Below are 21,725 nucleotides of genomic sequence, written 5' to 3'. Positions count from 1 at the left end.
GCTATGTGGCCACACAAGAATGGCAGTGAGGGGATGGATGGATGGATGGAGAGAAGGCAGAACTTGGAAGGAGCAGAGAGTGCAGCAAGGAAAATGGGGGTCTCTCCAAATATGGTGGAACAGGAGTGTGCGTACCTAGGCCGTGTGTGCTCTTTGGTGACTAGGAACTTGGTCTGTCCTTGTGGCCTGGGACTGTAACAACTAGGCCATCTGGTGTATCAGAATGGACAGTATGAGATGGAATTAGGAACCTGGGTTCAAGACCCAAATCTTGAGTTGACTAGCTGTGTGATTTTAGGCAGGCATGTAAGTTCTCAGGGCCTCAGTTTCCTCATCTGTCAAATGCAGAATGTAATACTATTTACCTCCCAGGGGCTGGGGGAGGATTCAATGAGATGGTTTTGAAAACTGTAGAGTGCTATATAGATGTTAGTCATGATTACAGAAGCAATAAAACTGATTTGTGTTCTAAATGTATTGTAATAAACTGAGATTTTTTTTTTTTTTTTTTTTTTTTTTTTTTTTTTTTGAGATGGAGTCTTGCTCTGTCACTCAGGTTAGAGTGCAGTTGTGTGATCTTGGCTGACTGCAACCACCACCTCCCAGGTTGAAGTGATTCTCCTGTCTCAGCCTTCCCAGTAGCTGGGATTACAGGTCTGGCCAATTTTTTTTTGTTTTTAAAGACAGAGTCTCACTCTGTTACCCAGGCTGGAGTGCAATGGCGTGGTCTCGGCTCACTGCAACCTCCGCCTCCCGGGTTCAAGTGATTCTCCCGCCTCAGCCTCCTGAGTAGCTGGGACTACAGGCCTGTGCCACCACACCCAGCTAATTTTTGTATTTTTAGTAGAGACAGGGATTCACTATGTTTGCCAGGCTGGTCTGAAACTCCTGACTTTGTAATCTGCCTGCCTCGGCCTCCCAAAGTGCTGAGATTACAGGCCTGAGCCATCCTGCCAGACCATAACTGAGATTTGACTTCACTATCCCGAGGCCCTGGTAGTTCCAAGGCTACAATTTTGCCCTGAGGCTCCAGTACAAGTCTTAGGTTCTCTCCAGTGTGAGTCTGTTGGAACTCTTAGGAGGTTTGATATTTGGGAACATCATGACCCAATGTGGAACCACATAATTATATCTACCAGTCCTGGACATCTGGGTCACACACTTCTATTCTTCATATACCTGAGTTTGTGTACATTCATAGGTATTTTTTAAAAAGAACGCTTCTCCCCACACACTCCAAAATATAACACTGTTCAAAATACCAGTCTAGAAAGCGAAACACTAGGGTAACAACCTTTAAAGTCCTACAAAAGCAACTCAGTATTTTGACACAGATGACACAGAAGAGTCACATGAACTCACACAGGATCACACGAGGCCTGGTGGGACGAGGTTTCTCTAGTACTTCTCGCTGGGCTTAGAATGCAAAAGGCTCTGGCTGGACTTGCTGGAGGTCTCTTTTCTCAGCATCTCTCTTTCTTGGTCCATCTTTAGGGAGGCTTTTCTGGTTCCAACCTTTAACAAGCAAGAGAAAAAACACACAAACTCCATTGCAGCAAGACTCCAATTGTTCCACTCAAGTGGTTTTGTTATTTTTATTTAATTTAATTAATTAATTTATTTTTTGAGATGGAATCTCGCTTTGTCGCCCAGGCTGGAGTGCAGTGGCGTGATCTCGGCTCACTGCAAGCTCTGCCTCCTGGGTTCACGCCATTCTCCTGCCTCAGCCTCCCGAGCAGCTGGGACTACAGGCGCCGCCACCACGCCTGGCTAATTTTTTTGTATTTTTTTTTTTTTTAGTAGAGACGGGGTTTCACTGTGTTAGCCAGGATGGTCTCGATCTCCTGACCTCGTGATCCGCCCACCTCGGCCTCCCAAAGTGCTGGGATTACAGGCTTGAGCCACCATGCCTGGCTTTATTTAATTATTTTTAACATGAGGAGGACTAGACACTTTGCATGTATTTTATTGTAGTGTACTTATTTATTTACTACTACTTCTTCTTCTTCTTCTTCTTCTTTTTTTTTTTTTTTTTGAGATAGAGTCTTGTTCTGTGGCCCAGGCATGAGTGCAGTGGCATGATCTCTGCTCACTGCAACCTCCACCTTCCGGATTCAAGTGATTCTCCTGCCTCAGTTTCCCAAGCAGCTGGGACTACAGGCACATGCCACCACGCCCAGCTAATTTTTGTATTTTTAGTAGACACGGGATTTCATCATGTTGGTTAGGCTGGTCTCAAACTCCTGACCTCAAGTGATCTGCCTGCCTCAGCCTCCCAAACTGCTAGGATTACAGGCATGAGCCACCACACCTGGCTGGTTTTGTTATTTTTTTGTACACAAAATAAAATGTTTGTTGTTTAAAAAAAAATATATATATATATATATATACACACACACACACACACACACACACACACATAGATATGAGCAAAAAAGAGATAAAACAATTTATTATCACATTACTCAAAGATGAGCCTTAGCCTTAGTAAGGTTTTGGGGTTCACCCTTCCAGGTATAAAGATATTGCTTTCCCTTTCTCTATTTTCTTTTTCTTTTCTTTTTTCTTGATATGGGGTCTTACTCTGTTGCCCAGGCTGGAGTGCTGTGGAGCAATCCCGGCTCACTGCAGCCTCGACCTCCTCAGGCTCAGGTGATCCTCCAACCTCAGCCTCCCGAGTAAGCTGGGACTATGGGTGTGCACTACTATGCCCAACTAATTATTTTATTTTATTTTTTGTAGAGACGAGGTTTTGCCATGTTGCTCAAGCTGCTCTCGAATTCCTCGGCTCAAGTGATCCGCCCTCCTTGGCCTCCCAGTGCTGGGATTACAGGCGTGAGCCACCAAGCCTGGTCCATTTACATGTTTTTTAGTTTGAAACCAGGAGCTTATTATGGTAAGCACATTCATTGTGATGGTGTTTCTCCTGAAAAACTGTTACTGAATTGAATGTGTCTAAAGTCTCTGATGGCTTAGAATTGGGTGTCCAATCTTTTGGCTTTCCTGGGCCACACTGGAAGAATTGTGTTGGGCCACAGGTAAAATACACTAACACTAACAATAGCTGATGAGCTAAAGCAAAAAAAAAAAAAAAAAAAAAAAATTATCCCCTAATGTTTTACGGATTAGCGTTGGGCTGCATTCAAAGCTGTCCCGGGCAGCAGGGTGGACAAGCTTGGCTTAGAAGGAGGAAATGAAGTCTATTTAAGGGGGTCTGTTTAACCTCTTGAGCACTTCCCAGCTCAAAGGAAGGGGCGTCCTGGCGGCCACGTGCATGACCCCACTCCCAGGCTGTATTTGTTGGACACTTGGCACAGCCGGGCTTTTCCGATGCCCACTCCTAGGAGTCGGGGTAATGGACTGTGAGATGCCACTCACTCCCTGGGCTGACCCTTTGAACTGAGGGACTATAAGGTTGTCCCTTCCTGTCACACGACTGGAGAGAGAAGAAATCAGCAGAGGTATGGAGAGGGGCAGAGAAATGCCTGACTGTGTGCATGTATGAGAGAGACGATGCCTGGGCTATCCTAGTTCTCTCCCATAGCTTTTATGAGGCATTCATTTCTGTATCTTTATGAAAGCCCTCCGCTCTGCCCCCTTTCTGAGTAGACTTTTGTTAACTGCAACCCAAGATCTCTCTCTCAAACAATTCTGGACACACTGTAGACACTACTGTGGCTTGCAAGTTTCTTGCCAACAGGATTTCCCTTGCCGACCCTGTCTCCCGCATAGCTTTGCCACCAGCCTTCAGGCTGCACATACACCTGGGGCAAGAGGGCTGGGTGGCCAGTCGCGTTTCAGCTCTGCCACTCACTACGTGATCCTCAGTTTCCTCATCTGCCAAATAGGGATGAATATCCATCCTGCCTTCCTCAGAGGGCAGAGAGGAGATTCTGGGAGGATTTCAATGGAAGGGTCCGTTAGGACTATCGTTTAAGCTCTTTCCACCTTAAGATGGATTTAAAAATCACCTCCTGAGGCCCATGGCAGTGGCTGATGGGAGCCTCAAACGTGTTTTGAGACTCTGCATTCAAGATCGTTTCAGGGCAAGAAAGGGTAAGTCAGTCCCATACCAGCCCACAAAGTAAATATTTGTCTGAATGCCTAGGGAAAAAGAAAACAGACAGCAAACTCGAAAGCCTTCCCCCTTAAACAACCCTTACTTTATATTCCTTTTCATTTGATTTTCAATAAAATTGCCTACTGTGGATGGTTTCCAAATGCCAGTGCCCTGAGCCAGTGTGGAGTTGGCTGTCAGAGTTGGAGCCGGGGAGTTTTTTAAAGAGTCCCAGGTCCCCGGTCCCCAACCCCAGGGCTGCCAGGAGCATGGGATGGGAAGCACCAGGGAAGGGGCTTTGGTTCTCTTCATGAAGTGACAAGGGATGGGGCAGCAGAAGGCAGCCAGGACGGCTGCCCTGGGAATGCGGAATGTGAAATGCAGATTCGGTTTGAGATATTTGGAACCACGTGCTTCACCCTTAGAATGAAAAGGCAGGGGTAGAAGTCAGTCATTTAAATAGCGACACCCAGGTGTGAATGACCTCAGGCCATCCTGGGGTGGCTGCTTCAGGAAACTGCAAGCCTCAGCTCTAGGAATCCCCCTGGCCACTCCCACACAACCTCAGGAATGGGTTTAAATATCCGGTCCTCGGCCGGGCACGGTGGCTCACGCCTGTAATCCCAGCACTTTCGGAGGCCGAGGTGGGCGGATCACGAGGTCAGGAGATCCAGACCACGGTGAAACGGTCCGATGGTGTGCACCTGTAGTCCCAGCTACTTGGGAGGGTGAGGCAGGACAATGGCGTGAACCCGGGAGGCGGAGCTTGCAGTGAGCCGAGATGGCGCCACTGCACTCCAGCCCGGGCAACAGAGCGAGACTCTGTCTCAAAACAAACAAACAAACAAATAAACATCCGGTCCTCAAGGAGGCGTCTCCTGGAGCTTGGACGGGGGGCGAAGGGGTCCCTGTGAAATATGCTCAGTTTCGTCCAGAGGCTTTTGTCCTCCAAACACCGGGCACAAAGTTATCCGCCCTTGCCCCCTGAGAATTCTTTCTTTATTTTTTTTGAGACGGAGTGTTGCTCTGTCCCCCAGGCTGGAGTGCAGTGGTGCGACCTCGGCTCACTGCAAGCTCCGCCTCCACTGCAAGGTTCGCGCCAGAGTAGCTGGGACTATAGGCACCGCTTCCACGCCCGGCTAATTGTTTGTATTTTTAGTAGAGACGGGGTTTCACCTTATTAACCAGGATGGTCTCAATCTCCTGACCTCATGATCTGCCCTCCTAACCAGAGCAGCAGCCACCTTCTAGTAGTCTTAGGACAATGGTGTCAGTTAAGAAGAGGCTTCTATTTTCCAAAAATATCCCTTGCATAGAATATCTTCAGTTTTTCCAATGATAATTTTGTTGTCTCAGAATAACTGTGGCCTTTTATCAAACTTGTTAAATAAGTCTTTCTTATTCAACCAAAATGTATTTTGCTTTCAAGCTTCCTGAGAGCTTGCCTCTACTTTCTGCAAAGCAGGAGTGTGGATTGGATCAATTCCAGTTCCAGGGCTGATTTGTGAATGGCAATGATTCAACGTGTTTAAGATTTTATAGACTTGATTAAAAAAGAGTATTCAGCCGGGTGCGGTGGCTCACTCCTGTAATCCCAGCACTTCAGGAGGCTGAGGCAGGCAGATCACGATGTCAGAAGATCGAGACTATCCTGGCTAACACGGTGAAACCCTGTCTCTACTAAAAATATAAAAAAATTAGCCAGGTGTGGTAGCACGCGCCTGTAGTCCAAGCTACTTGGGAGGCTGGGGCAGGAGAATTGTTTGATCCTGGGAGGCAGAGGTTGCAGTGAGCTGAGATCTAGCCACTGCACTCCAGCCTGGACAACAGAGTGAGACTCCGTCTGAAACAAAACAAAACAAAACAAAAAACAGAATTCTAGAGGATGCTCTTTCTGCTCACCTGGGAATTTGAGTTCTGCATCCTGTTCTTCACCATCTTTACAAATACTCGTCTCTTTAATACAGAAATAATAGGAACAGAATTTAGCTTAGATTCCTCTTTGCCTTTTGCATCAAAGAAAAATGGATTTTTCTCCACTCTTAGATGCTACCCATTTGGAATGCTGGGCCTTCCCAGGGACAGCATTCCAGATGAGTAGCACATGAACACTGAGAAAAATCCATTTTCTCAACAAGAAGGGGGCACAGCTTTTGGGAACCACGGCGCCCCATCTTGCTGAGTCTCTTGGGGGTCTCTGTTCTAGATTTCAGCAGAGGTGGAGGCTGCTCAACCCAGGGCCTGTGAAGAACACTGCTCTTCGCGGAGGACACGTCTGTTTTAGCTGGAGGCAGCGCCTCCAGAGCAGGTGGAAGGGGCTGCAGATGCCCGGTGGTTCACACCTTGGCATCCCAATGGCTCAGGGATGGTGGGGCCCATGATGGTTGAACTCCCTTCAGGGGGGCCTGTTGAATGCCATCGTCACCCAGAATCTGAAGCTTGCTATTTCCCTGGGGTTTGATTTACAGTTGCTGATCCTGGGGTCCCCAAGATGTGGCACCTCAGGGACAGTTCCCTGAAGAAAGAGCAGCCCCGGATACTAGGGACCCCTCAGGGAGGGAGGGAGCTGGGCCCCCTCAGAGATCCCTTTCCCCGGGGGTCACCAATCTCATGCCCATAGGGGCCAGGAAGTCAAAGGTGGCGGCGAGATGGACATGGCAGCAAACCCAGGGGCCGGGGTCCTTTCTAAGGGGCTGGAAGCTGGTGGCGTGTGGGACTGTGGGCCTAGTGTCACCAGCAGATCCAAGTTTCCCAAAGAAGTCAGAAATCTGGAGTATTCTGTTAAAGTGCCATTTTTTTTTGTTTTTTTTGTTTTTTGTTTTTGAGACAGAGTCTTGCTCTGTTGCCCAGGCTGGAGGGCAGTGGCGAGATCTCGGCTCACTGCAACCTTTGCTTCCCAGGTTCAAGTGATTCTCCAGCCTCAGCCTCCCGAGTAGCTGGGATTACAGGTGCCTACCAACACACCCGGCTAATTTTTGTATTTTTAGTAGAGATGAGGTTTCACCACGCTGGCCAGGCTGGTCTGGAACTCCTGACCTCAAGTGATTGGCCCGCCTTGTCACAAAATGGCAGCCCAAGGCTATGCCTCTTTTGGCCCATGGAATTTTTTTTTTGTTTTGGGGGTTTGTTAAAGTATCATTTCAAAATAAGGCACTTTTGGCCAGGCATAGTGGCTCACGCCTCTAATCCCAGCACTTCAGGAGGACGTCTGCCTCAGGGCCGCCCTGCTTGGCATCTAGCTGGCGCTCAGTGGACAGCTGTGGGTTGCCAGATAAAATACAGGATACCCAGTTACATGTGAATTTCAGAATGAAAACAAACACTTTAAGTATGTCCCATGCAATATTTGGAACATACTTAACACTAAATCACTATTTGTTATTAATCTGAAATTCAAATATAACTGGGTATCTTGTTTTATTTTTTTCCTTTAAATCTGGCAACCCCATTTGACATTCCCCAGACCCACAGGGACAGCGAGTCAGGCTGTCTTTTAGGATAGGGACATAGGTGCTCATAAGTCTCCACTGTTCTCCCACAGCAACAGGCTGTGAAGACTTGTGGCCTGTATTTAGCTGACAGTTGACCTCTAGAAGGCCTGCAGCCTGCAGCCACTCAATATTTATCACAAAGTTAGTGAGAGGAACAAATTCAGCAGACAGTCATCATTTCAGATATTGCCAGGCAATGGTTTTAAACCTCTCTTCCCTCCTAATTTCTTCTTTTCCAGCAGGTTTTGTTTGTTTGTTTGTTTTTGTTTTTGAGACAGGTTCTTGCTCTGTTGCCCAGGCTAGGGTTCAGCGGTATGCTCAAGTGGCTCATCGCAGTCTTGAAATCTGGGCTCAAGAGATTGTCCCATCTCAGCCTCCCGAGTAGCTGGGACTACAGGTGTACGCCACCATGCCTAATTTTTTGTGCTTTTGTAGAGCCAGGGTTTCCCAATGTTGCCCAGGCTGATCTCGAACTCCTGGGCTCAAGTCATCCACCTGTCTTGGCCTGTCAACATTCTGGGATTACAGGTGTGCCAGCAGGATTCTTTACCCACACAAAGTCCGCTCAGTGGACACCTGAGCACTGGAGAGCAGAGCCCCGCCCCGTACAGATCTGCTAGATCTGCTTTTACTGAACTTGACTGGATTCAGTGGGATGTGATGACATCCATCTGTCTCAAGGGCTGTTCTCAGCTGTGGCTCAGCCCACGTCACCCCACGAAGGCTGTTCTTCAAGATGCTGCTCTTTACGTCGCACACCGTCCCCTCCAGGGGGAAAGTCCAGCAAGGTCTTTGGTCTAAGAGCACTTGCGAGCGTCCATCCACTGTATCTCATGGACACTGTGAACTGTGACCAAGTTGATTTCCCATTTCTCATTGGCTGCCAGGAAGGTCGGAGTCGAACAGGGCTCCCCCTCGGCAGCGGTGGAAGTGCTTATGCGAGGCACTTTCATCCTCATTCCTGCTCCGTTTTGTAACCACTCCCACCTTCTTTCACCCCCCTCATTTCACTCTTAGGACAGGGGTTCCTGGGGCTCCTCACTCCTCCCTTCTTCTCTTAGGACCTTGTCTCTAAGTCCCCAAGTCACTTAGTGGCCTAGGATGGCTGCTCCATGAGCTAAAGCTGCGCTGGAATATCCCTTCTGCCTTCTCTCACCTTAACGGACTGGGCTTGATGCTTGCTTGTCTCTTAGGTCATCCGTTCAAATGAGGCAGGGGCTGGGGAGGGAAGGGAAGGAAGGGAGGGAGGTGGGGCAGGGGCTGGGGACGGAAGGTAGGGAGGGAGGTGTGCGGTGCTCCTTGGGCAGCGTGTGCAGGCATTTGCACGCCAAGAGCTCTTACCCCATGTTGAGACTGTCTCTACTGTGTCTGCAACATCAGAACACCTCCCATACCTGCTTCTCTTTCTCTTTGAAGGCACAGTTGCAAGGTGTCGGTTCTTTTGCGTTTTTCGGTTCGTGCTCCTCTACACTTTCCTGAGTGAAAAGTATCAGGTTAGCAAGAGAGCGCTAACCTTAGTGTATCCTTACCTGTTCCAGTCTGGGACAGGCATCTGAGGTTTCTAGAAGATGCTGGGACTCACTCAGATAGGTGGGCAGAAGATAGGGGATCACTGCAGGGGAGTCTTTTTCTTTTTTATTTGAGACAGGGTCTCACTCTGTCACACAGGCTGGAGTGCAGTGGCATGACCACGGCTCACTGCAGCCTCGACCTCCCAGGCTCAAGCGATCCTCCCACCTCAGCCTCCCAAGTAGCTGGGACTACAGGCATGCACCACCACACCCAGCTAAGTTTTTTCATTTTTAGTAGAGATGGAGTTTTGCCATATTGCCCAGGCTGATCACCATCTCCTGGGCTCAAGCCATCCTCCTATATCAGCCTCCCAAAGTGCTGGGATTACAGGTGTGAGTCACCATGCCCAGCTAATTTTTTATTTTTTGTAGAGATGGGGGTCGTGCTATGTTGCCCAGGCTGGTCTCAAACTCTTGGCCTCTAGTTATCCTTCTGCCTCGGCCTCCCAAAGTGTTAGGATTACAGGCATGAGCCACTGCACCCGACCTGGTATCTTTTTCTTGAGCCATCGTCTATCCACACACTGCACCACTCTAGCCACATTTTACTTTTCCATCCTGGTGAGGGCCCGAGGTTACCACCCCCAAACCCCCATTTTATTCTCATCCCACACATCTACCAATTTCTACTTTTTGATCAAAAACACATAGTGGTGCTGAGGAAACCAGGATCTTGAAAATACCTGGGCCAATGAAAATCTTGGGAAATAGTTAAATAAAATAGTACTGATATGATGATGTAGAAAACAATACTGATATGATGGCCGAGTGTGGTGGCTCATGCCTATAATCCCAGCACTTTGGGAGGCCAAGGTGGGCAGATCACTTGAGCCCAGGAGCTCCAGACCAGCCTGGGTGACACAGTAAAACTCTCTACTAAAAAATACAAAAATGACCCTCTACTGAAAAAATACAAAAATTAGCCGGGCCTGGTGGCGAGTGCCTTGTAGTCCCAGCTACTGGGGAGACTGAGGTGGGAGGATCATTTGAGCCTGGGAGGCAGAGGTTGCAGTGAGCCAAGATTGTGCCACTGCACTCCAGCCTGGGCAACAGAGCGAGACTCTGTCTCAAGCAAGCAAACAAACAAAAAGAAAAAGCAAAAACAAAAACAAAAAAGAAAGAAAAGAAGAAAAAGTAAAAGAGAAAAGAGCATGATTGAGAGGTCCTGTTAGCTAAGGGTTTTTATATGCGTTCCTTCACGGGATTGACTCCTGTGGGTTAAGCACATTTTTATTTTCATCTTAAAGAAGAGGGACTTGAGCTCATAATGCAGAGGGAAGGTTAGGGGCTCCAGCCCAGCTGAGACCACTCCGCAAAGCTGTAGCCAAGCCCCTTGGGGAGGATTTGATTGGCTGGAGCCCGGAAGGGGAGCTGGGCGGCTCCCCAGCCAGAAGCAGCTAGTACATTTCAGTGGTTCTCACATTCAAGTCCTAATAAAGGCCGAGGAACAGGCTTGCATCCTTCTCCAAGGGCAACTTCTGTGTGTTTAAAATGTTCCTATTGAAAATCCCAGTCTTAACCCATTCACGAAAATATCAGCTGTTTCTTGGCTGTGGCCCTAGTTGTATTCACTAAATAGAAAAGACAGCTTTACAAAGGCACTGCTGGCTCTAGGAGGACCCAGGAAAAAGTCTCGGGGTCTGCAGGACTCGCCAGCGGGCAGGAAGCTTATTGAAAGCGATGTAGGCATTGCCCCTGCCCCCGAGTGGCCTTTTCTCTTCCCCACAGTAACCGAGTAACCGAGCTTGCTCTGTGACAGGCTCTGCCGGCATCACACCATTTAACCACCCCACGAAGCAGGTCCTGTTGTTACCGTTATTGCCGCTGTTGAGAAACCTGAGACAGAGGTAAAGTTACCTACTGAGGCTCATTCAGGGACAGCGGTGGGCTTGAACCCTCTGCCCTATCTGTTCGACTCCAAAGTCTGCCTCTCATCTCAGAGAAACTCTGCCGCCTTCTTTAGCAATGTGGGAAGTGAACTAGATGGGGCACAGCCTGGGCCATTGTCACTGTCACACTGTCACTGCAGGGGAGCTGTGGACCCAGAGCATCCCAGAGTTAGGAGGCCGATGACCACGAGGTTCTCTGTGAATGACCAGCACTGAGGTTTTTCCCAGCATTTTATGTCAGGTCTGATTTGCCAGAGGTATTAGTATAGAACTATGCCTTTTTTCTGTTTTAAAGGAGACGAGGTCTTGCTCTGTTGCCCAGGCTGGAGGGCAGGGGCGTGAGCATAGCTTACTGCAGCCCCAAACTACTAGGTTCAAGTGATCCTCCTGCCTTAGCTTCCCAAGTAGCTGAGACTACGGGTGTGTGGTGCCACACCTGGCTAATTTGTTTATTTTTATTTTTAGAGGTGGTGTCTTGCTATGTTGCCCAGGCTGGTCTCAAGTCATCCTCCTGCCTCAGCCTCCCAAAGTTCTGGTATTACAGACGTGAGCTGCCCTGCCCGGCTGGAAGGATGACTTTTGACTCTGGGAAGTTCTGCTCAGTGAAGAGATGTTCAGGTATTAAAACTACAGTGGTTGTCTGTGTGTCGGGGGCGGGTAGTTCTGAAACTCAAGGTGACTAATTTCATTTCCCAGAGCCTCGACTGTTCCATCTTTATGAAGGGGCGCTGAGATTTTATACAGGAGACTTGGAAAAAAATCGACCCCTTGTGAAAATATTAGGTGTGAAACTTAAAGGAATTCTACTTTCCTTTAACTTCCATTTAATGCAAATATACTCCTAGGAAGCAGCTGCTGCCCAGACAGATGTATACAGGTTCCCTTTTGAATCTTGCAACACTGAAAAAAAACTGTTTTCTGTGATGTTGTCAAACTCTTGAACAGCAAGAAAAAAAGAGATTTTTTCCCCCTTTTTTCTTCTCTTAACAAACAGGAGTTTCTGATAACATGTTAGTCACAAACCTTAAATGCAAACTGAGCCTGGGGATGAACCCCGAGAGAAATAGTGACGGAGTAGATGGGGTGCACCCTGGAAAGGAATGAGGTGGATGAGTGGGTGGGCTGGGAGGGTCGGGATTGGAGGTCGCCCTGGAAAGGAATGAGGTGGATGAGTGGATGGGCTGGGAGGGTCGGGATTGGAGGTCGCTGAGGTCCCGTTTCTGTAGCTGAGTAGCCGGGTGACACCGCCCTCCCACCTTCTCAGTTTCCCCTCAGTGGGCAGATGCCCAGCAGCCCTCCTTGCAGGCTGACATGAGGTAAGGGTGGGCTGTGCCCTGTGGGGTGCGCCTGACAGCAAGTGCTCCATAAATAAACACCATCAGCCTTGCTGTGATCGTGGCTCTACTTCTTATCAAATCTTTCCCTACGTTGTGAATTCCACAAATTTGAAAGTTCCCAGCTCCAGCTGGGGACCTGACACAGGTTTGGCTTGGCCGCCTCGGACCTTCCTCCTCCCGCTCCGTGGACGGCTGGCCAGCCCGCATTGTGTGTGCGTAGGGAGGCCATGAATAATGCATGTGGACTGATTATGTAAATCTGCAGGTTTTCTTTCATTTTCAGCCAGTGCATGACAATGGGCTTTTTAGGGCCCTCTGCTGTCCCATTCTGTGGTTTGGTGTCTCTGCTGTGGGCCTGGCCTGCCAAGCCCTGGGGGACGCTGCCTCGGGAAGGAGTGAGCTCTCCAGTGGGTACATCAAAGGACATCTCAGGCCTCTGTTGCTGCCCAGATCTCCCTGGCATGGCACAGCGTGAAAGGAAACCGTCCTCTGCCCGAGGTGGCCCCATGACATATGCAGAGGGGGGCCTGTGATGTTTAATTCAGAGTGGTGAGTGCTGGAAAGGCCACGTCCAGAGCAGGACGTTGACTTCATTTTTGGGGCTGCAAGCCAGGGAACCTGTGGTCTGCAAGGTTTGTGGGATGAAGGCCAGGACTCTGCAAGGAGGTCACCTGGTTGGTGGAGGGGGCACCCTTCCCCGGGGGTTTGACCCTCTCTGAGCTCAGGCAGGCAACACACACACACACACACACACACACATAGTGTCACACATAGACAAACCCTCATGCACATGGCACACATGTACACACACACACACAAGCATGCATGCACACCTAAAAGCTGACAGTTACAAGGAGGGGACTCAGGGCCAACCCCACAGAGAGCAGGAGAACCGGGGTCAGAGGGATCTGGGGTCAGGTCCCAGCCCTCCTTACCAGCCACTGTGTGCACTTGGGCATCTCTTAACTCTCTGAGGCGCAGTTTCCTCATCTGTAAAATAGGGATCATCATACCAGGCACGGCTATTAGAGGCTATTAGAAGCCCTATCACGGCTGCAAAGCTCAGATGAGCCCAGTCCCTGGCTTGGAGACAGTCATGAAGAGATGGTGGCTGTGGCTCTTTCCCTTACTTGCCTAACCCCAGCCTTGGGATCTGCTCCACCTTAGGCAAGAGTGAAGGAAAGGGAGAGTCCGGCTCTATTTAGAAGCTGCTGTTCCAGTGCCTTGTGGACTGCAGGAGTGGATGATGAATATGTAAACTGCAAAGCAGACAGGAAAGCCCCTCTGGCAGCTTTCAGGGAGCTTCAGAAGCCGCCTGGGTGCTGCTCATACGTGACTTGGTTTGGGGAAACTTTCCAGCGTGTAGACCCTACCGGGTCTGAGGCAGGACTCACCCAGGAGATCAGGTGCACGGGTTATGGGCAGCACGGGTTATGGGCAGCACGGGTCATGGGCAGCATGGGGAAGGCAGTGTCCACCGGCTGGTGCCAGGCCCTGGGCAGGTGCTTCAGAGATGGGACAAGCACCCTCACCGTCCGAAAGCACTTGGCTCCCGAGGTCTGATGGCAGCGAGAGTGGACAGCAGATAGCGAGGGCTGCCTGCATTCTTTCATCCTCACCATCCGCCTGCGAGGCAGGGGCTGGAAGCTCCCATTTACTAATGAGGAAAGCAAGGCTCAGAGAGGGGAAGAGACCTGCCCAAGGTCGCACAGTTAATAAGTGCAGGGATTTGAGCCCAGAACCGGCTGACTCCTGTACTGTGTTACAGATGAGATACCAGGGTGTGTGTGTGCGCATGTGTGTGTGGTGGGAGGAGACCCATTTTCCCTGGGTCACCAGCCCGAGACTGGAATCTTAGTTTCTCAACCCAGTGCTATTTCCAACTCTGCGCCAGGAAGCAAATCTTATCCTCACGCCTTTCCTCCGTGGCTCCTTCAGCCGGGAATGCCCACCCTTTCATCTCTTTGGTGGGCAAGCTCGAGCTCTCCTTTGCAGTCACTGGCAGTATCAGGGCTTTGGCAGGCCCTCCCTGCACGTGCTAGGCAGGCTGAGTGCCCTCCCTGGACTGCACAGCCCTGGCACCCTTCGGTGATGGAATCCACCTGAAGTCAGCTCTCTGTCTGTTCCACACTAAGGGATATGTTCTTCGACGACATCCATCTGCCCACCCACCTGTATACTCCTCAGTCCATCTATTCATCCATCTGTCTATCAATCAACCTGTCTGTCCTTCCACAGATCCATTCACCGAATATTTACTGGGTGTCTACTGCGTGCCGGGCACTCAGAATAGTGAATCCAAATCTCCACTCTCTGAGAGCTTATATATTCCTAGCGCCTGGCAGATTAATGTAAATATGAATAACAGCCACCATTCGAAAAATACAGATGAGCACCATGAGTCTCAGAGAGGTTAAGAAACCTATCTAAGGTCACATAGTAAGCGGTCGAGCTCTGGTCTAAACCTAGGTCTGTCTGATGCAAAAGCCATCCAGTTGCCTCCCTTTCCATCCATCCATGTGTTCTGCACTACCTGGATCCTCCAGGGACTTCCCTTGGCCATTGCTAATGGGAGCTACAGGGCCGCCAGGGAGGTTCTGCCCCGGGCAGCAGCACCTCACCTTCTGCTGCCGGATGGCCCTGTTGATCCTCTTCTCCTGGCACAGCTGCTGCTCCATGCGTTCCAGGGCCTCCTTCAGCAGGGCCTTTTCTTCGGCCTCTTTGTAGATATCATCCTCCAGCTTTGCCACCTGCGACTGGTACATCTCAACGGACACTTTGCTCCGCCTAGGTGCACAGGAGAGATGGCGTCTCTTTTTCCCTTATCTTTCCCAATCACCATCAATGTGCCAGAGCTGGAAGTCTCTCAAAATACATCCAGGTGGGGCTCACTCATGAGTGTCACGCAAGCAGGAGAGCATGTCGAAGATTTGGGGCATGGAGAGCGGAACGAGCCGCTCGTCAGCCGAGTGTGTAGCGGGAGGGGATAAAGGAGGTGCTACCAGCCCCTCCCGACTTCCCGGGGAGCGGGGAACTGTGACTCTTGAAAATATGACAGAGCTGTCAATGCCACACAAGTGGGAAACCGTAAGTCGAGGGTTGCGAGAGGTGCAGCTTGCACAGAAAATAGTCCACAGAATGGAGAAACCATGCACTTCTGCAGCCGCCATCTCAAGGACAGAATTCCCTCTACCAGGCCTAGTCAGTGCCCTTCCTGTTACCTTTCTGACATTTTAGGTATTCCACACTCGGGTCTCTGTCCTCCTGTCCCAGGCCTAGGTGTCTGCTGCTAGCCTGAGTTTAGCCAGGAGAAGGGAGGCACGGGCCTTTATGTGGGGTTGTGGGGGTGCCGAGGTACCTGAGCTGTTCAACGTCCTTTTCGTATCCTCTCAACAGCTCCTCTTTCCTCTCCAGTTGGTTCTTGAGCTGGGTGATCTTATCAAATACCAGGTCGAGGTCCCTTTGTCGAAGCTGGTTGACCTTGTCCCTCTCCTGGCGGGAGAGGTATTTCATGGACACGTGGCCGGACATGTCCTTGATGTTCATCAGACTTCCAAGGGTTTTGCTCATATCCAGATACTACAAGGAAAACGTTTGTGTATAAGAGGCATTACTGGAGGCCGCTGGTGGCCGCTTTAAGGAGGCCAATGTCTAATTCTGTTTCATTCACTTTCTGCAATTGCAGAGAACACACACACGCTTTGAAAGGAGTGCAACTGGGGCTTTCAGCATGACTTTCATTTCTCCCACATCCATTTACGCTATGCCTTTTTTGAGAACCGGGGGTGAAAAATGACAACAGATATAAACACTTCATTCTAACTACCCAGTTTTTCAAGGAATTTGGCTATGTGATTCCTGACCCATGCTGGGATAGTAGGTAGGTCTTGCAGAGTTATTAGAACAACTAAACAGGCATGTGAGGTTGACATTTAAACTATCCCGTGGTTAACACTGACTGCAGGGGACCCAGGCTTTGGATAGCAGTGGGTTGGATGCTGGATGTACGTACCAGCTTTTCACTGAGCTCTAAAGCCTCAGCCACATCCATCTTCCCTGACTTCTCCATGGCTGAGCTGAACCTTGCGTTGCAAAGGCCATTCTGAGGCTGAAATCAGAAAGAAATGAAAGCGCTCTCTTGACATTCCATTGTGACCTTCTATGACCGGAAGCTAAAGCACTGTGTGATTGCCGGAGATTAACTCAACAGAGTTGATTTTCAGTCCGGTCCTGATCATTCCGTCTGATTCCTTTGTCAACTGCTTTCTTATAGTTGTATTCCTACCCTTCAGAAAGCGACTCTGTCTTTGAAGTCTCTGTAATTATACATCACTTGTCTTGTTCTTTGATCACCGCCTGTCTTCCCTCTACAACAGTGGTTCTCAATTGGGGTGGTTTTGTCCCCTCCCCTGGGCCATTTGGCAGTGTTTGGACACATTTTTGATTGTCACAACTGCAGGCGGGGAGTGCTGCCAGCATCTAGGGGGTAGAGAGCAAAGATGCTACTAGACATCCACACGTCCCCCCACAAACCGCGCCAGACTGTGGGGTCCTAAAATATCAACAGTGCTGAGGGTCGAGGTCCCTTTGTCGAAGCTGGTTGACCTTGTCCCTCTCCTGGCGGGAGAGGTATTTCATGGACACGTGGCCGGACATGTCCTTGATGTTCATCAGACTTCCAAGGGTTTTGCTCATATCCAGATACTACAAGGAAAACGTTTGTGTATAAGAGGCATTACCGGAGGCCGCTGGTGGACGCTTTAAGGAGGCCAATGTCTAATTCTGTTTCATTCACTTTCTGCAATTGCAGAGAACACACACACGCTTTGAAAGGAGTGCAACTGGGGCTTTCAGCATGACTTTCATTTCTCCCACATCCATTTACGCTATGCCTTTTTTGAGAACCGGGGGTGAAAAATGACAACAGATATAAACACTTCATTCTAACTACCCAGTTTTTCAAGGAATTTGGCTATGCGATTCCTGACCCATGCTGGGATAGTAGGTAGGTCTTGCAGAGTTATTAGAACAACTAAACAGGCATGTGAGGTTGACATTTAAACTATCCCGTGGTTAACACTGACTGCAGGGGACCCAGGCTTTGGATAGCAGTGGGTTGGATGCTGGATGTACGTACCAGCTTTTCACTGAGCTCTAAAGCCTCAGCCACATCCATCTTCTCAACCCAGTGCTATTTCCAACTCTGCGCCAGGAAGCAAATCTTATCCTCACGCCTTTCCTCCGTGGCTCCTTCAGCCGGGAATGCCCACCCTTTCATCTCTTTGGTGGGCAAGCTCGAGCTCTCCTTCGCAGTCACTGGCAGTATCAGGGCTTTGGCAGGCCCTCCCTGCACGTGCTAGGCAGGCTGAGTGCCCTCCCTGGACTGCACAGCCCTGGCACCCTTCGGTGATGGAATCCACCTGAAGTCAGCTCTCTGTCTGTTCCACACTAAGGGATATGTTCTTCGACGACATCCATCTGCCCACCCACCTGTATACTCCTCAGTCCATCTATTCATCCATCTGTCTATCAATCAACCTGTCTGTCCTTCCACAGATCCATTCACCGAATATTTACTGGGTGTCTACTGCGTGCCGGGCACTCAGAATAGTGAATCCAAATCTCCACTCTCTGAGAGCTTATATATTCCTAGCGCCTGGCAGATTAATGTAAATATGAATAACAGCCACCATTCGAAAAATACAGATGAGCACCATGAGTCTCAGAGAGGTTAAGAAACCTATCTAAGGTCACATAGTAAGCGGTCGAGCTCTGGTCTAAACCTAGGTCTGTCTGATGCAAAAGCCATCCAGTTGCCTCCCTTTCCATCCATCCATGTGTTCTGCACTACCTGGATCCTCCAGGGACTTCCCTTGGCCATTGCTAATGGGAGCTACAGGGCCGCCAGGGAGGTTCTGCCCCGGGCAGCAGCACCTCACCTTCTGCTGCCGGATGGCCCTGTTGATCCTCTTCTCCTGGCACAGCTGCTGCTCCATGCGTTCCAGGGCCTCCTTCAGCAGGGCCTTTTCTTCGGCCTCTTTGTAGATATCATCCTCCAGCTTTGCCACCTGCGACTGGTACATCTCAACGGACACTTTGCTCCGCCTAGGTGCACAGGAGAGATGGCGTCTCTTTTTCCCTTATCTTTCCCAATCACCATCAATGTGCCAGAGCTGGAAGTCTCTCAAAATACATCCAGGTGGGGCTCACTCATGAGTGTCACGCAAGCAGGAGAGCATGTCGAAGATTTGGGGCATGGAGAGCGGAACGAGCCGCTCGTCAGCCGAGTGTGTAGCGGGAGGGGATAAAGGAGGTGCTACCAGCCCCTCCCGACTTCCCGGGGAGCGGGGAACTGTGACTCTTGAAAATATGACAGAGCTGTCAATGCCACACAAGTGGGAAACCGTAAGTCGAGGGTTGCGAGAGGTGCAGCTTGCACAGAAAATAGTCCACAGAATGGAGAAACCATGCACTTCTGCAGCCGCCATCTCAAGGACAGAATTCCCTCTACCAGGCCTAGTCAGTGCCCTTCCTGTTACCTTTCTGACATTTTAGGTATTCCACACTCGGGTCTCTGTCCTCCTGTCCCAGGCCTAGGTGTCTGCTGCTAGCCTGAGTTTAGCCAGGAGAAGGGAGGCACGGGCCTTTATGTGGGGTTGTGGGGGTGCCGAGGTACCTGAGCTGTTCAACGTCCTTTTCGTATCCTCTCAACAGCTCCTCTTTCCTCTCCAGTTGGTTCTTGAGCTGGGTGATCTTATCAAATACCAGGTCGAGGTCCCTTTGTCGAAGCTGGTTGACCTTGTCCCTCTCCTGGCGGGAGAGGTATTTCATGGACACGTGGCCGGACATGTCCTTGATGTTCATCAGACTTCCAAGGGTTTTGCTCATATCCAGATACTACAAGGAAAACGTTTGTGTATAAGAGGCATTACTGGAGGCCGCTGGTGGCCGCTTTAAGGAGGCCAATGTCTAATTCTGTTTCATTCACTTTCTGCAATTGCAGAGAACACACACACGCTTTGAAAGGAGTGCAACTGGGGCTTTCAGCATGACTTTCATTTCTCCCACATCCATTTACGCTATGCCTTTTTTGAGAACCGGGGGTGAAAAATGACAACAGATATAAACACTTCATTCTAACTACCCAGTTTTTCAAGGAATTTGGCTATGTGATTCCTGACCCATGCTGGGATAGTAGGTAGGTCTTGCAGAGTTATTAGAACAACTAAACAGGCATGTGAGGTTGACATTTAAACTATCCCGTGGTTAACACTGACTGCAGGGGACCCAGGCTTTGGATAGCAGTGGGTTGGATGCTGGATGTACGTACCAGCTTTTCACTGAGCTCTAAAGCCTCAGCCACATCCATCTTCCCTGACTTCTCCATGGCTGAGCTGAACCTTGCGTTGCAAAGGCCATTCTGAGGCTGAAATCAGAAAGAAATGAAAGCGCTCTCTTGACATTCCATTGTGACCTTCTATGACCGGAAGCTAAAGCACTGTGTGATTGCCGGAGATTAACTCAACAGAGTTGATTTTCAGTCCGGTCCTGATCATTCCGTCTGATTCCTTTGTCAACTGCTTTCTTATAGTTGTATTCCTACCCTTCAGAAAGCGACTCTGTCTTTGAAGTCTCTGTAATTATACATCACTTGTCTTGTTCTTTGATCACCGCCTGTCTTCCCTCTACAACAGTGGTTCTCAATTGGGGTGGTTTTGTCCCCTCCCCTGGGCCATTTGGCAGTGTTTGAACACATTTTTGATTGTCACAACTGCAGGCGGGGAGTGCTGCCAGCATCTAGGGGGTAGAGAGCAAAGATGCTACTAGACATCCACACGTCCCCCCACAAACCGCGCCAGACTGTGGGGTCCTAAAATATCAACAGTGCTGAGGCCTGGAAACCCTGGTCCAGATGAGAGTGCCATAGCAGCAGGGACTGGGTTGCTGTTTGCTCACTCTCCCCCTCCTTGTGCCCAGCATGGCGCCTGGCAGAGTGGGCATGTTTGTTGAATGAATGAATGCAGGTTAAACAGAAAATACCCCCCATCCTTTTATTAAAGGAGTGTCATTTTCATGCAGTGGAAACTGGACCCTCACTTCTGACGCTTTCCAGAGATGATGCAGATGGTGGGTGAGCATCACTTTAGACCCTTTCCAGAGAGGAGACAGCTGTGCACCTGCTAAGACCCTGCTCAGCCAGCTGCTTGCTGAAAGCCCCAGCCAAAGGCATAGAAAAGCCACCAGGCCAAGCGGGGAGTCTGGAGGCCATGGACAACCCCCATACATCCCCTCACAACTAAATTGGGTTGTCAGTGCTCGCCACGGACACCAAGATCATGTCAGCTCACAGCATTTACTGGCTCTACATTGTAAACTTGGGAGATTTAAAAAAAAACAAACATAAAAACCCCAAAAAACCCATTCACAAAAATATAAAAGCCTAAAAGTGACTGTGATAGGTGTGACATATTTGTCTATATTAAGAGTGGACATATTTATCTATGAGATGAGAATAAAGCAGGTATTTAAAGACGACAATAAATTGGGCAGACTTGCTACAAAAAGAACCTAAAATGCAGCTTGGTGTCTCCAGCTCCCTGAGCCGCGTCCTCTGCACTCCCCTTCAGAATCCCCTCTCTTTTCCTGCAGGTTGCAGGAGTCCGGAGGGAGGGTGGCCTAAGGAAGAGTCCAGGCTGCAGGTTCGATCACACCATTCCCACCTCCTTCTCTGCAGACCAGCAGGCTACAAGAGGCAGACCTCTAGGGACACAGTCCTGGCTCTGTCATTCATTATTTTTGTGTCCTTCGGTGAGGTGCTTGACCTTCTGAAGCCTTAATTTTTCTTTTTCTTTCTTTTCTTTTTTTTTTCACGGAGTTTCACTCTCTTGCCCAGGCTGGAGTGCAGTGGTGTGATGTTGGTTCACTGCAATCTCCGCCTCCCAGGTTCAAGTGATTCTCGTGCCTCAGCACGGATGTGTACCACCATGCCTGGCTAAGTTTTATATTTTTAGCAGAGACAGGGTTTTGCCACATTGGCCAGGCTGGTCTCGAACTTCTGGCCTCAAGTGATCTGCCTGCCTCGGCCTCCCAAAGTGTTGGGATTACAGGTGTTAGCCACCGTGCCTGGCCCGAAGTCTTAATTTTTCTCATCTGTAAAATGGGGATAACAATGGTAACTGACGTGGGCTGCTGTGTGGATTAAATGAGATAACACATGTGAAGGGCTTTGCTCAATGCCTGGTACACAGTAAGCACTCAGTAAACGCCAGCTATTCTTCTTTCTGCTCCTTCTCTTCTTTTTTCTTTTCCTTTTTTGAGACAGGGTCTCACTGTCACCCAGGCCAGAGTACAGTGGTGTGATCTTGGCTCACTGCAGCCTC

At 49.6% G+C, this 21,725-nt stretch overlaps 1 protein-coding gene across 1 annotated transcript in view; it reads right to left on the bottom strand.

Annotated features, from left to right (window-relative positions):
* Positions 1 to 685: 685 nt before the first annotated feature.
* The window catches only part of FHAD1 (forkhead-associated (FHA) phosphopeptide binding domain 1), a 172,295-nt gene continuing 151,255 nt past the window's right edge, over positions 686 to 21,725 (bottom strand). The window contains exons 28-31 of the mRNA XM_011966789.1: positions 19,676 to 19,771; positions 19,022 to 19,242; positions 18,285 to 18,450; positions 686 to 1,515 (exon numbers count right to left, since the gene is read on the bottom strand). Coding sequence (XP_011822179.1) covers positions 1,399 to 1,515; positions 18,285 to 18,450; positions 19,022 to 19,242; positions 19,676 to 19,771 — 600 coding nt within the window. The 3' untranslated portion in view covers positions 686 to 1,398. The remainder of the gene's footprint in view (positions 1,516 to 18,284; positions 18,451 to 19,021; positions 19,243 to 19,675; positions 19,772 to 21,725) is intronic.

The sequence above is a fragment of the Mandrillus leucophaeus genome, unplaced genomic scaffold (assembly GCF_000951045.1).
Source record: "Mandrillus leucophaeus isolate KB7577 unplaced genomic scaffold, Mleu.le_1.0 Scaffold773, whole genome shotgun sequence".
In the NCBI taxonomy this organism is placed as follows: Eukaryota; Metazoa; Chordata; class Mammalia; order Primates; family Cercopithecidae; genus Mandrillus; species Mandrillus leucophaeus.
The sequence above is the reverse complement of the archived record's forward strand: the minus strand, read 5'-3'. Positions and strand labels throughout refer to the sequence as shown.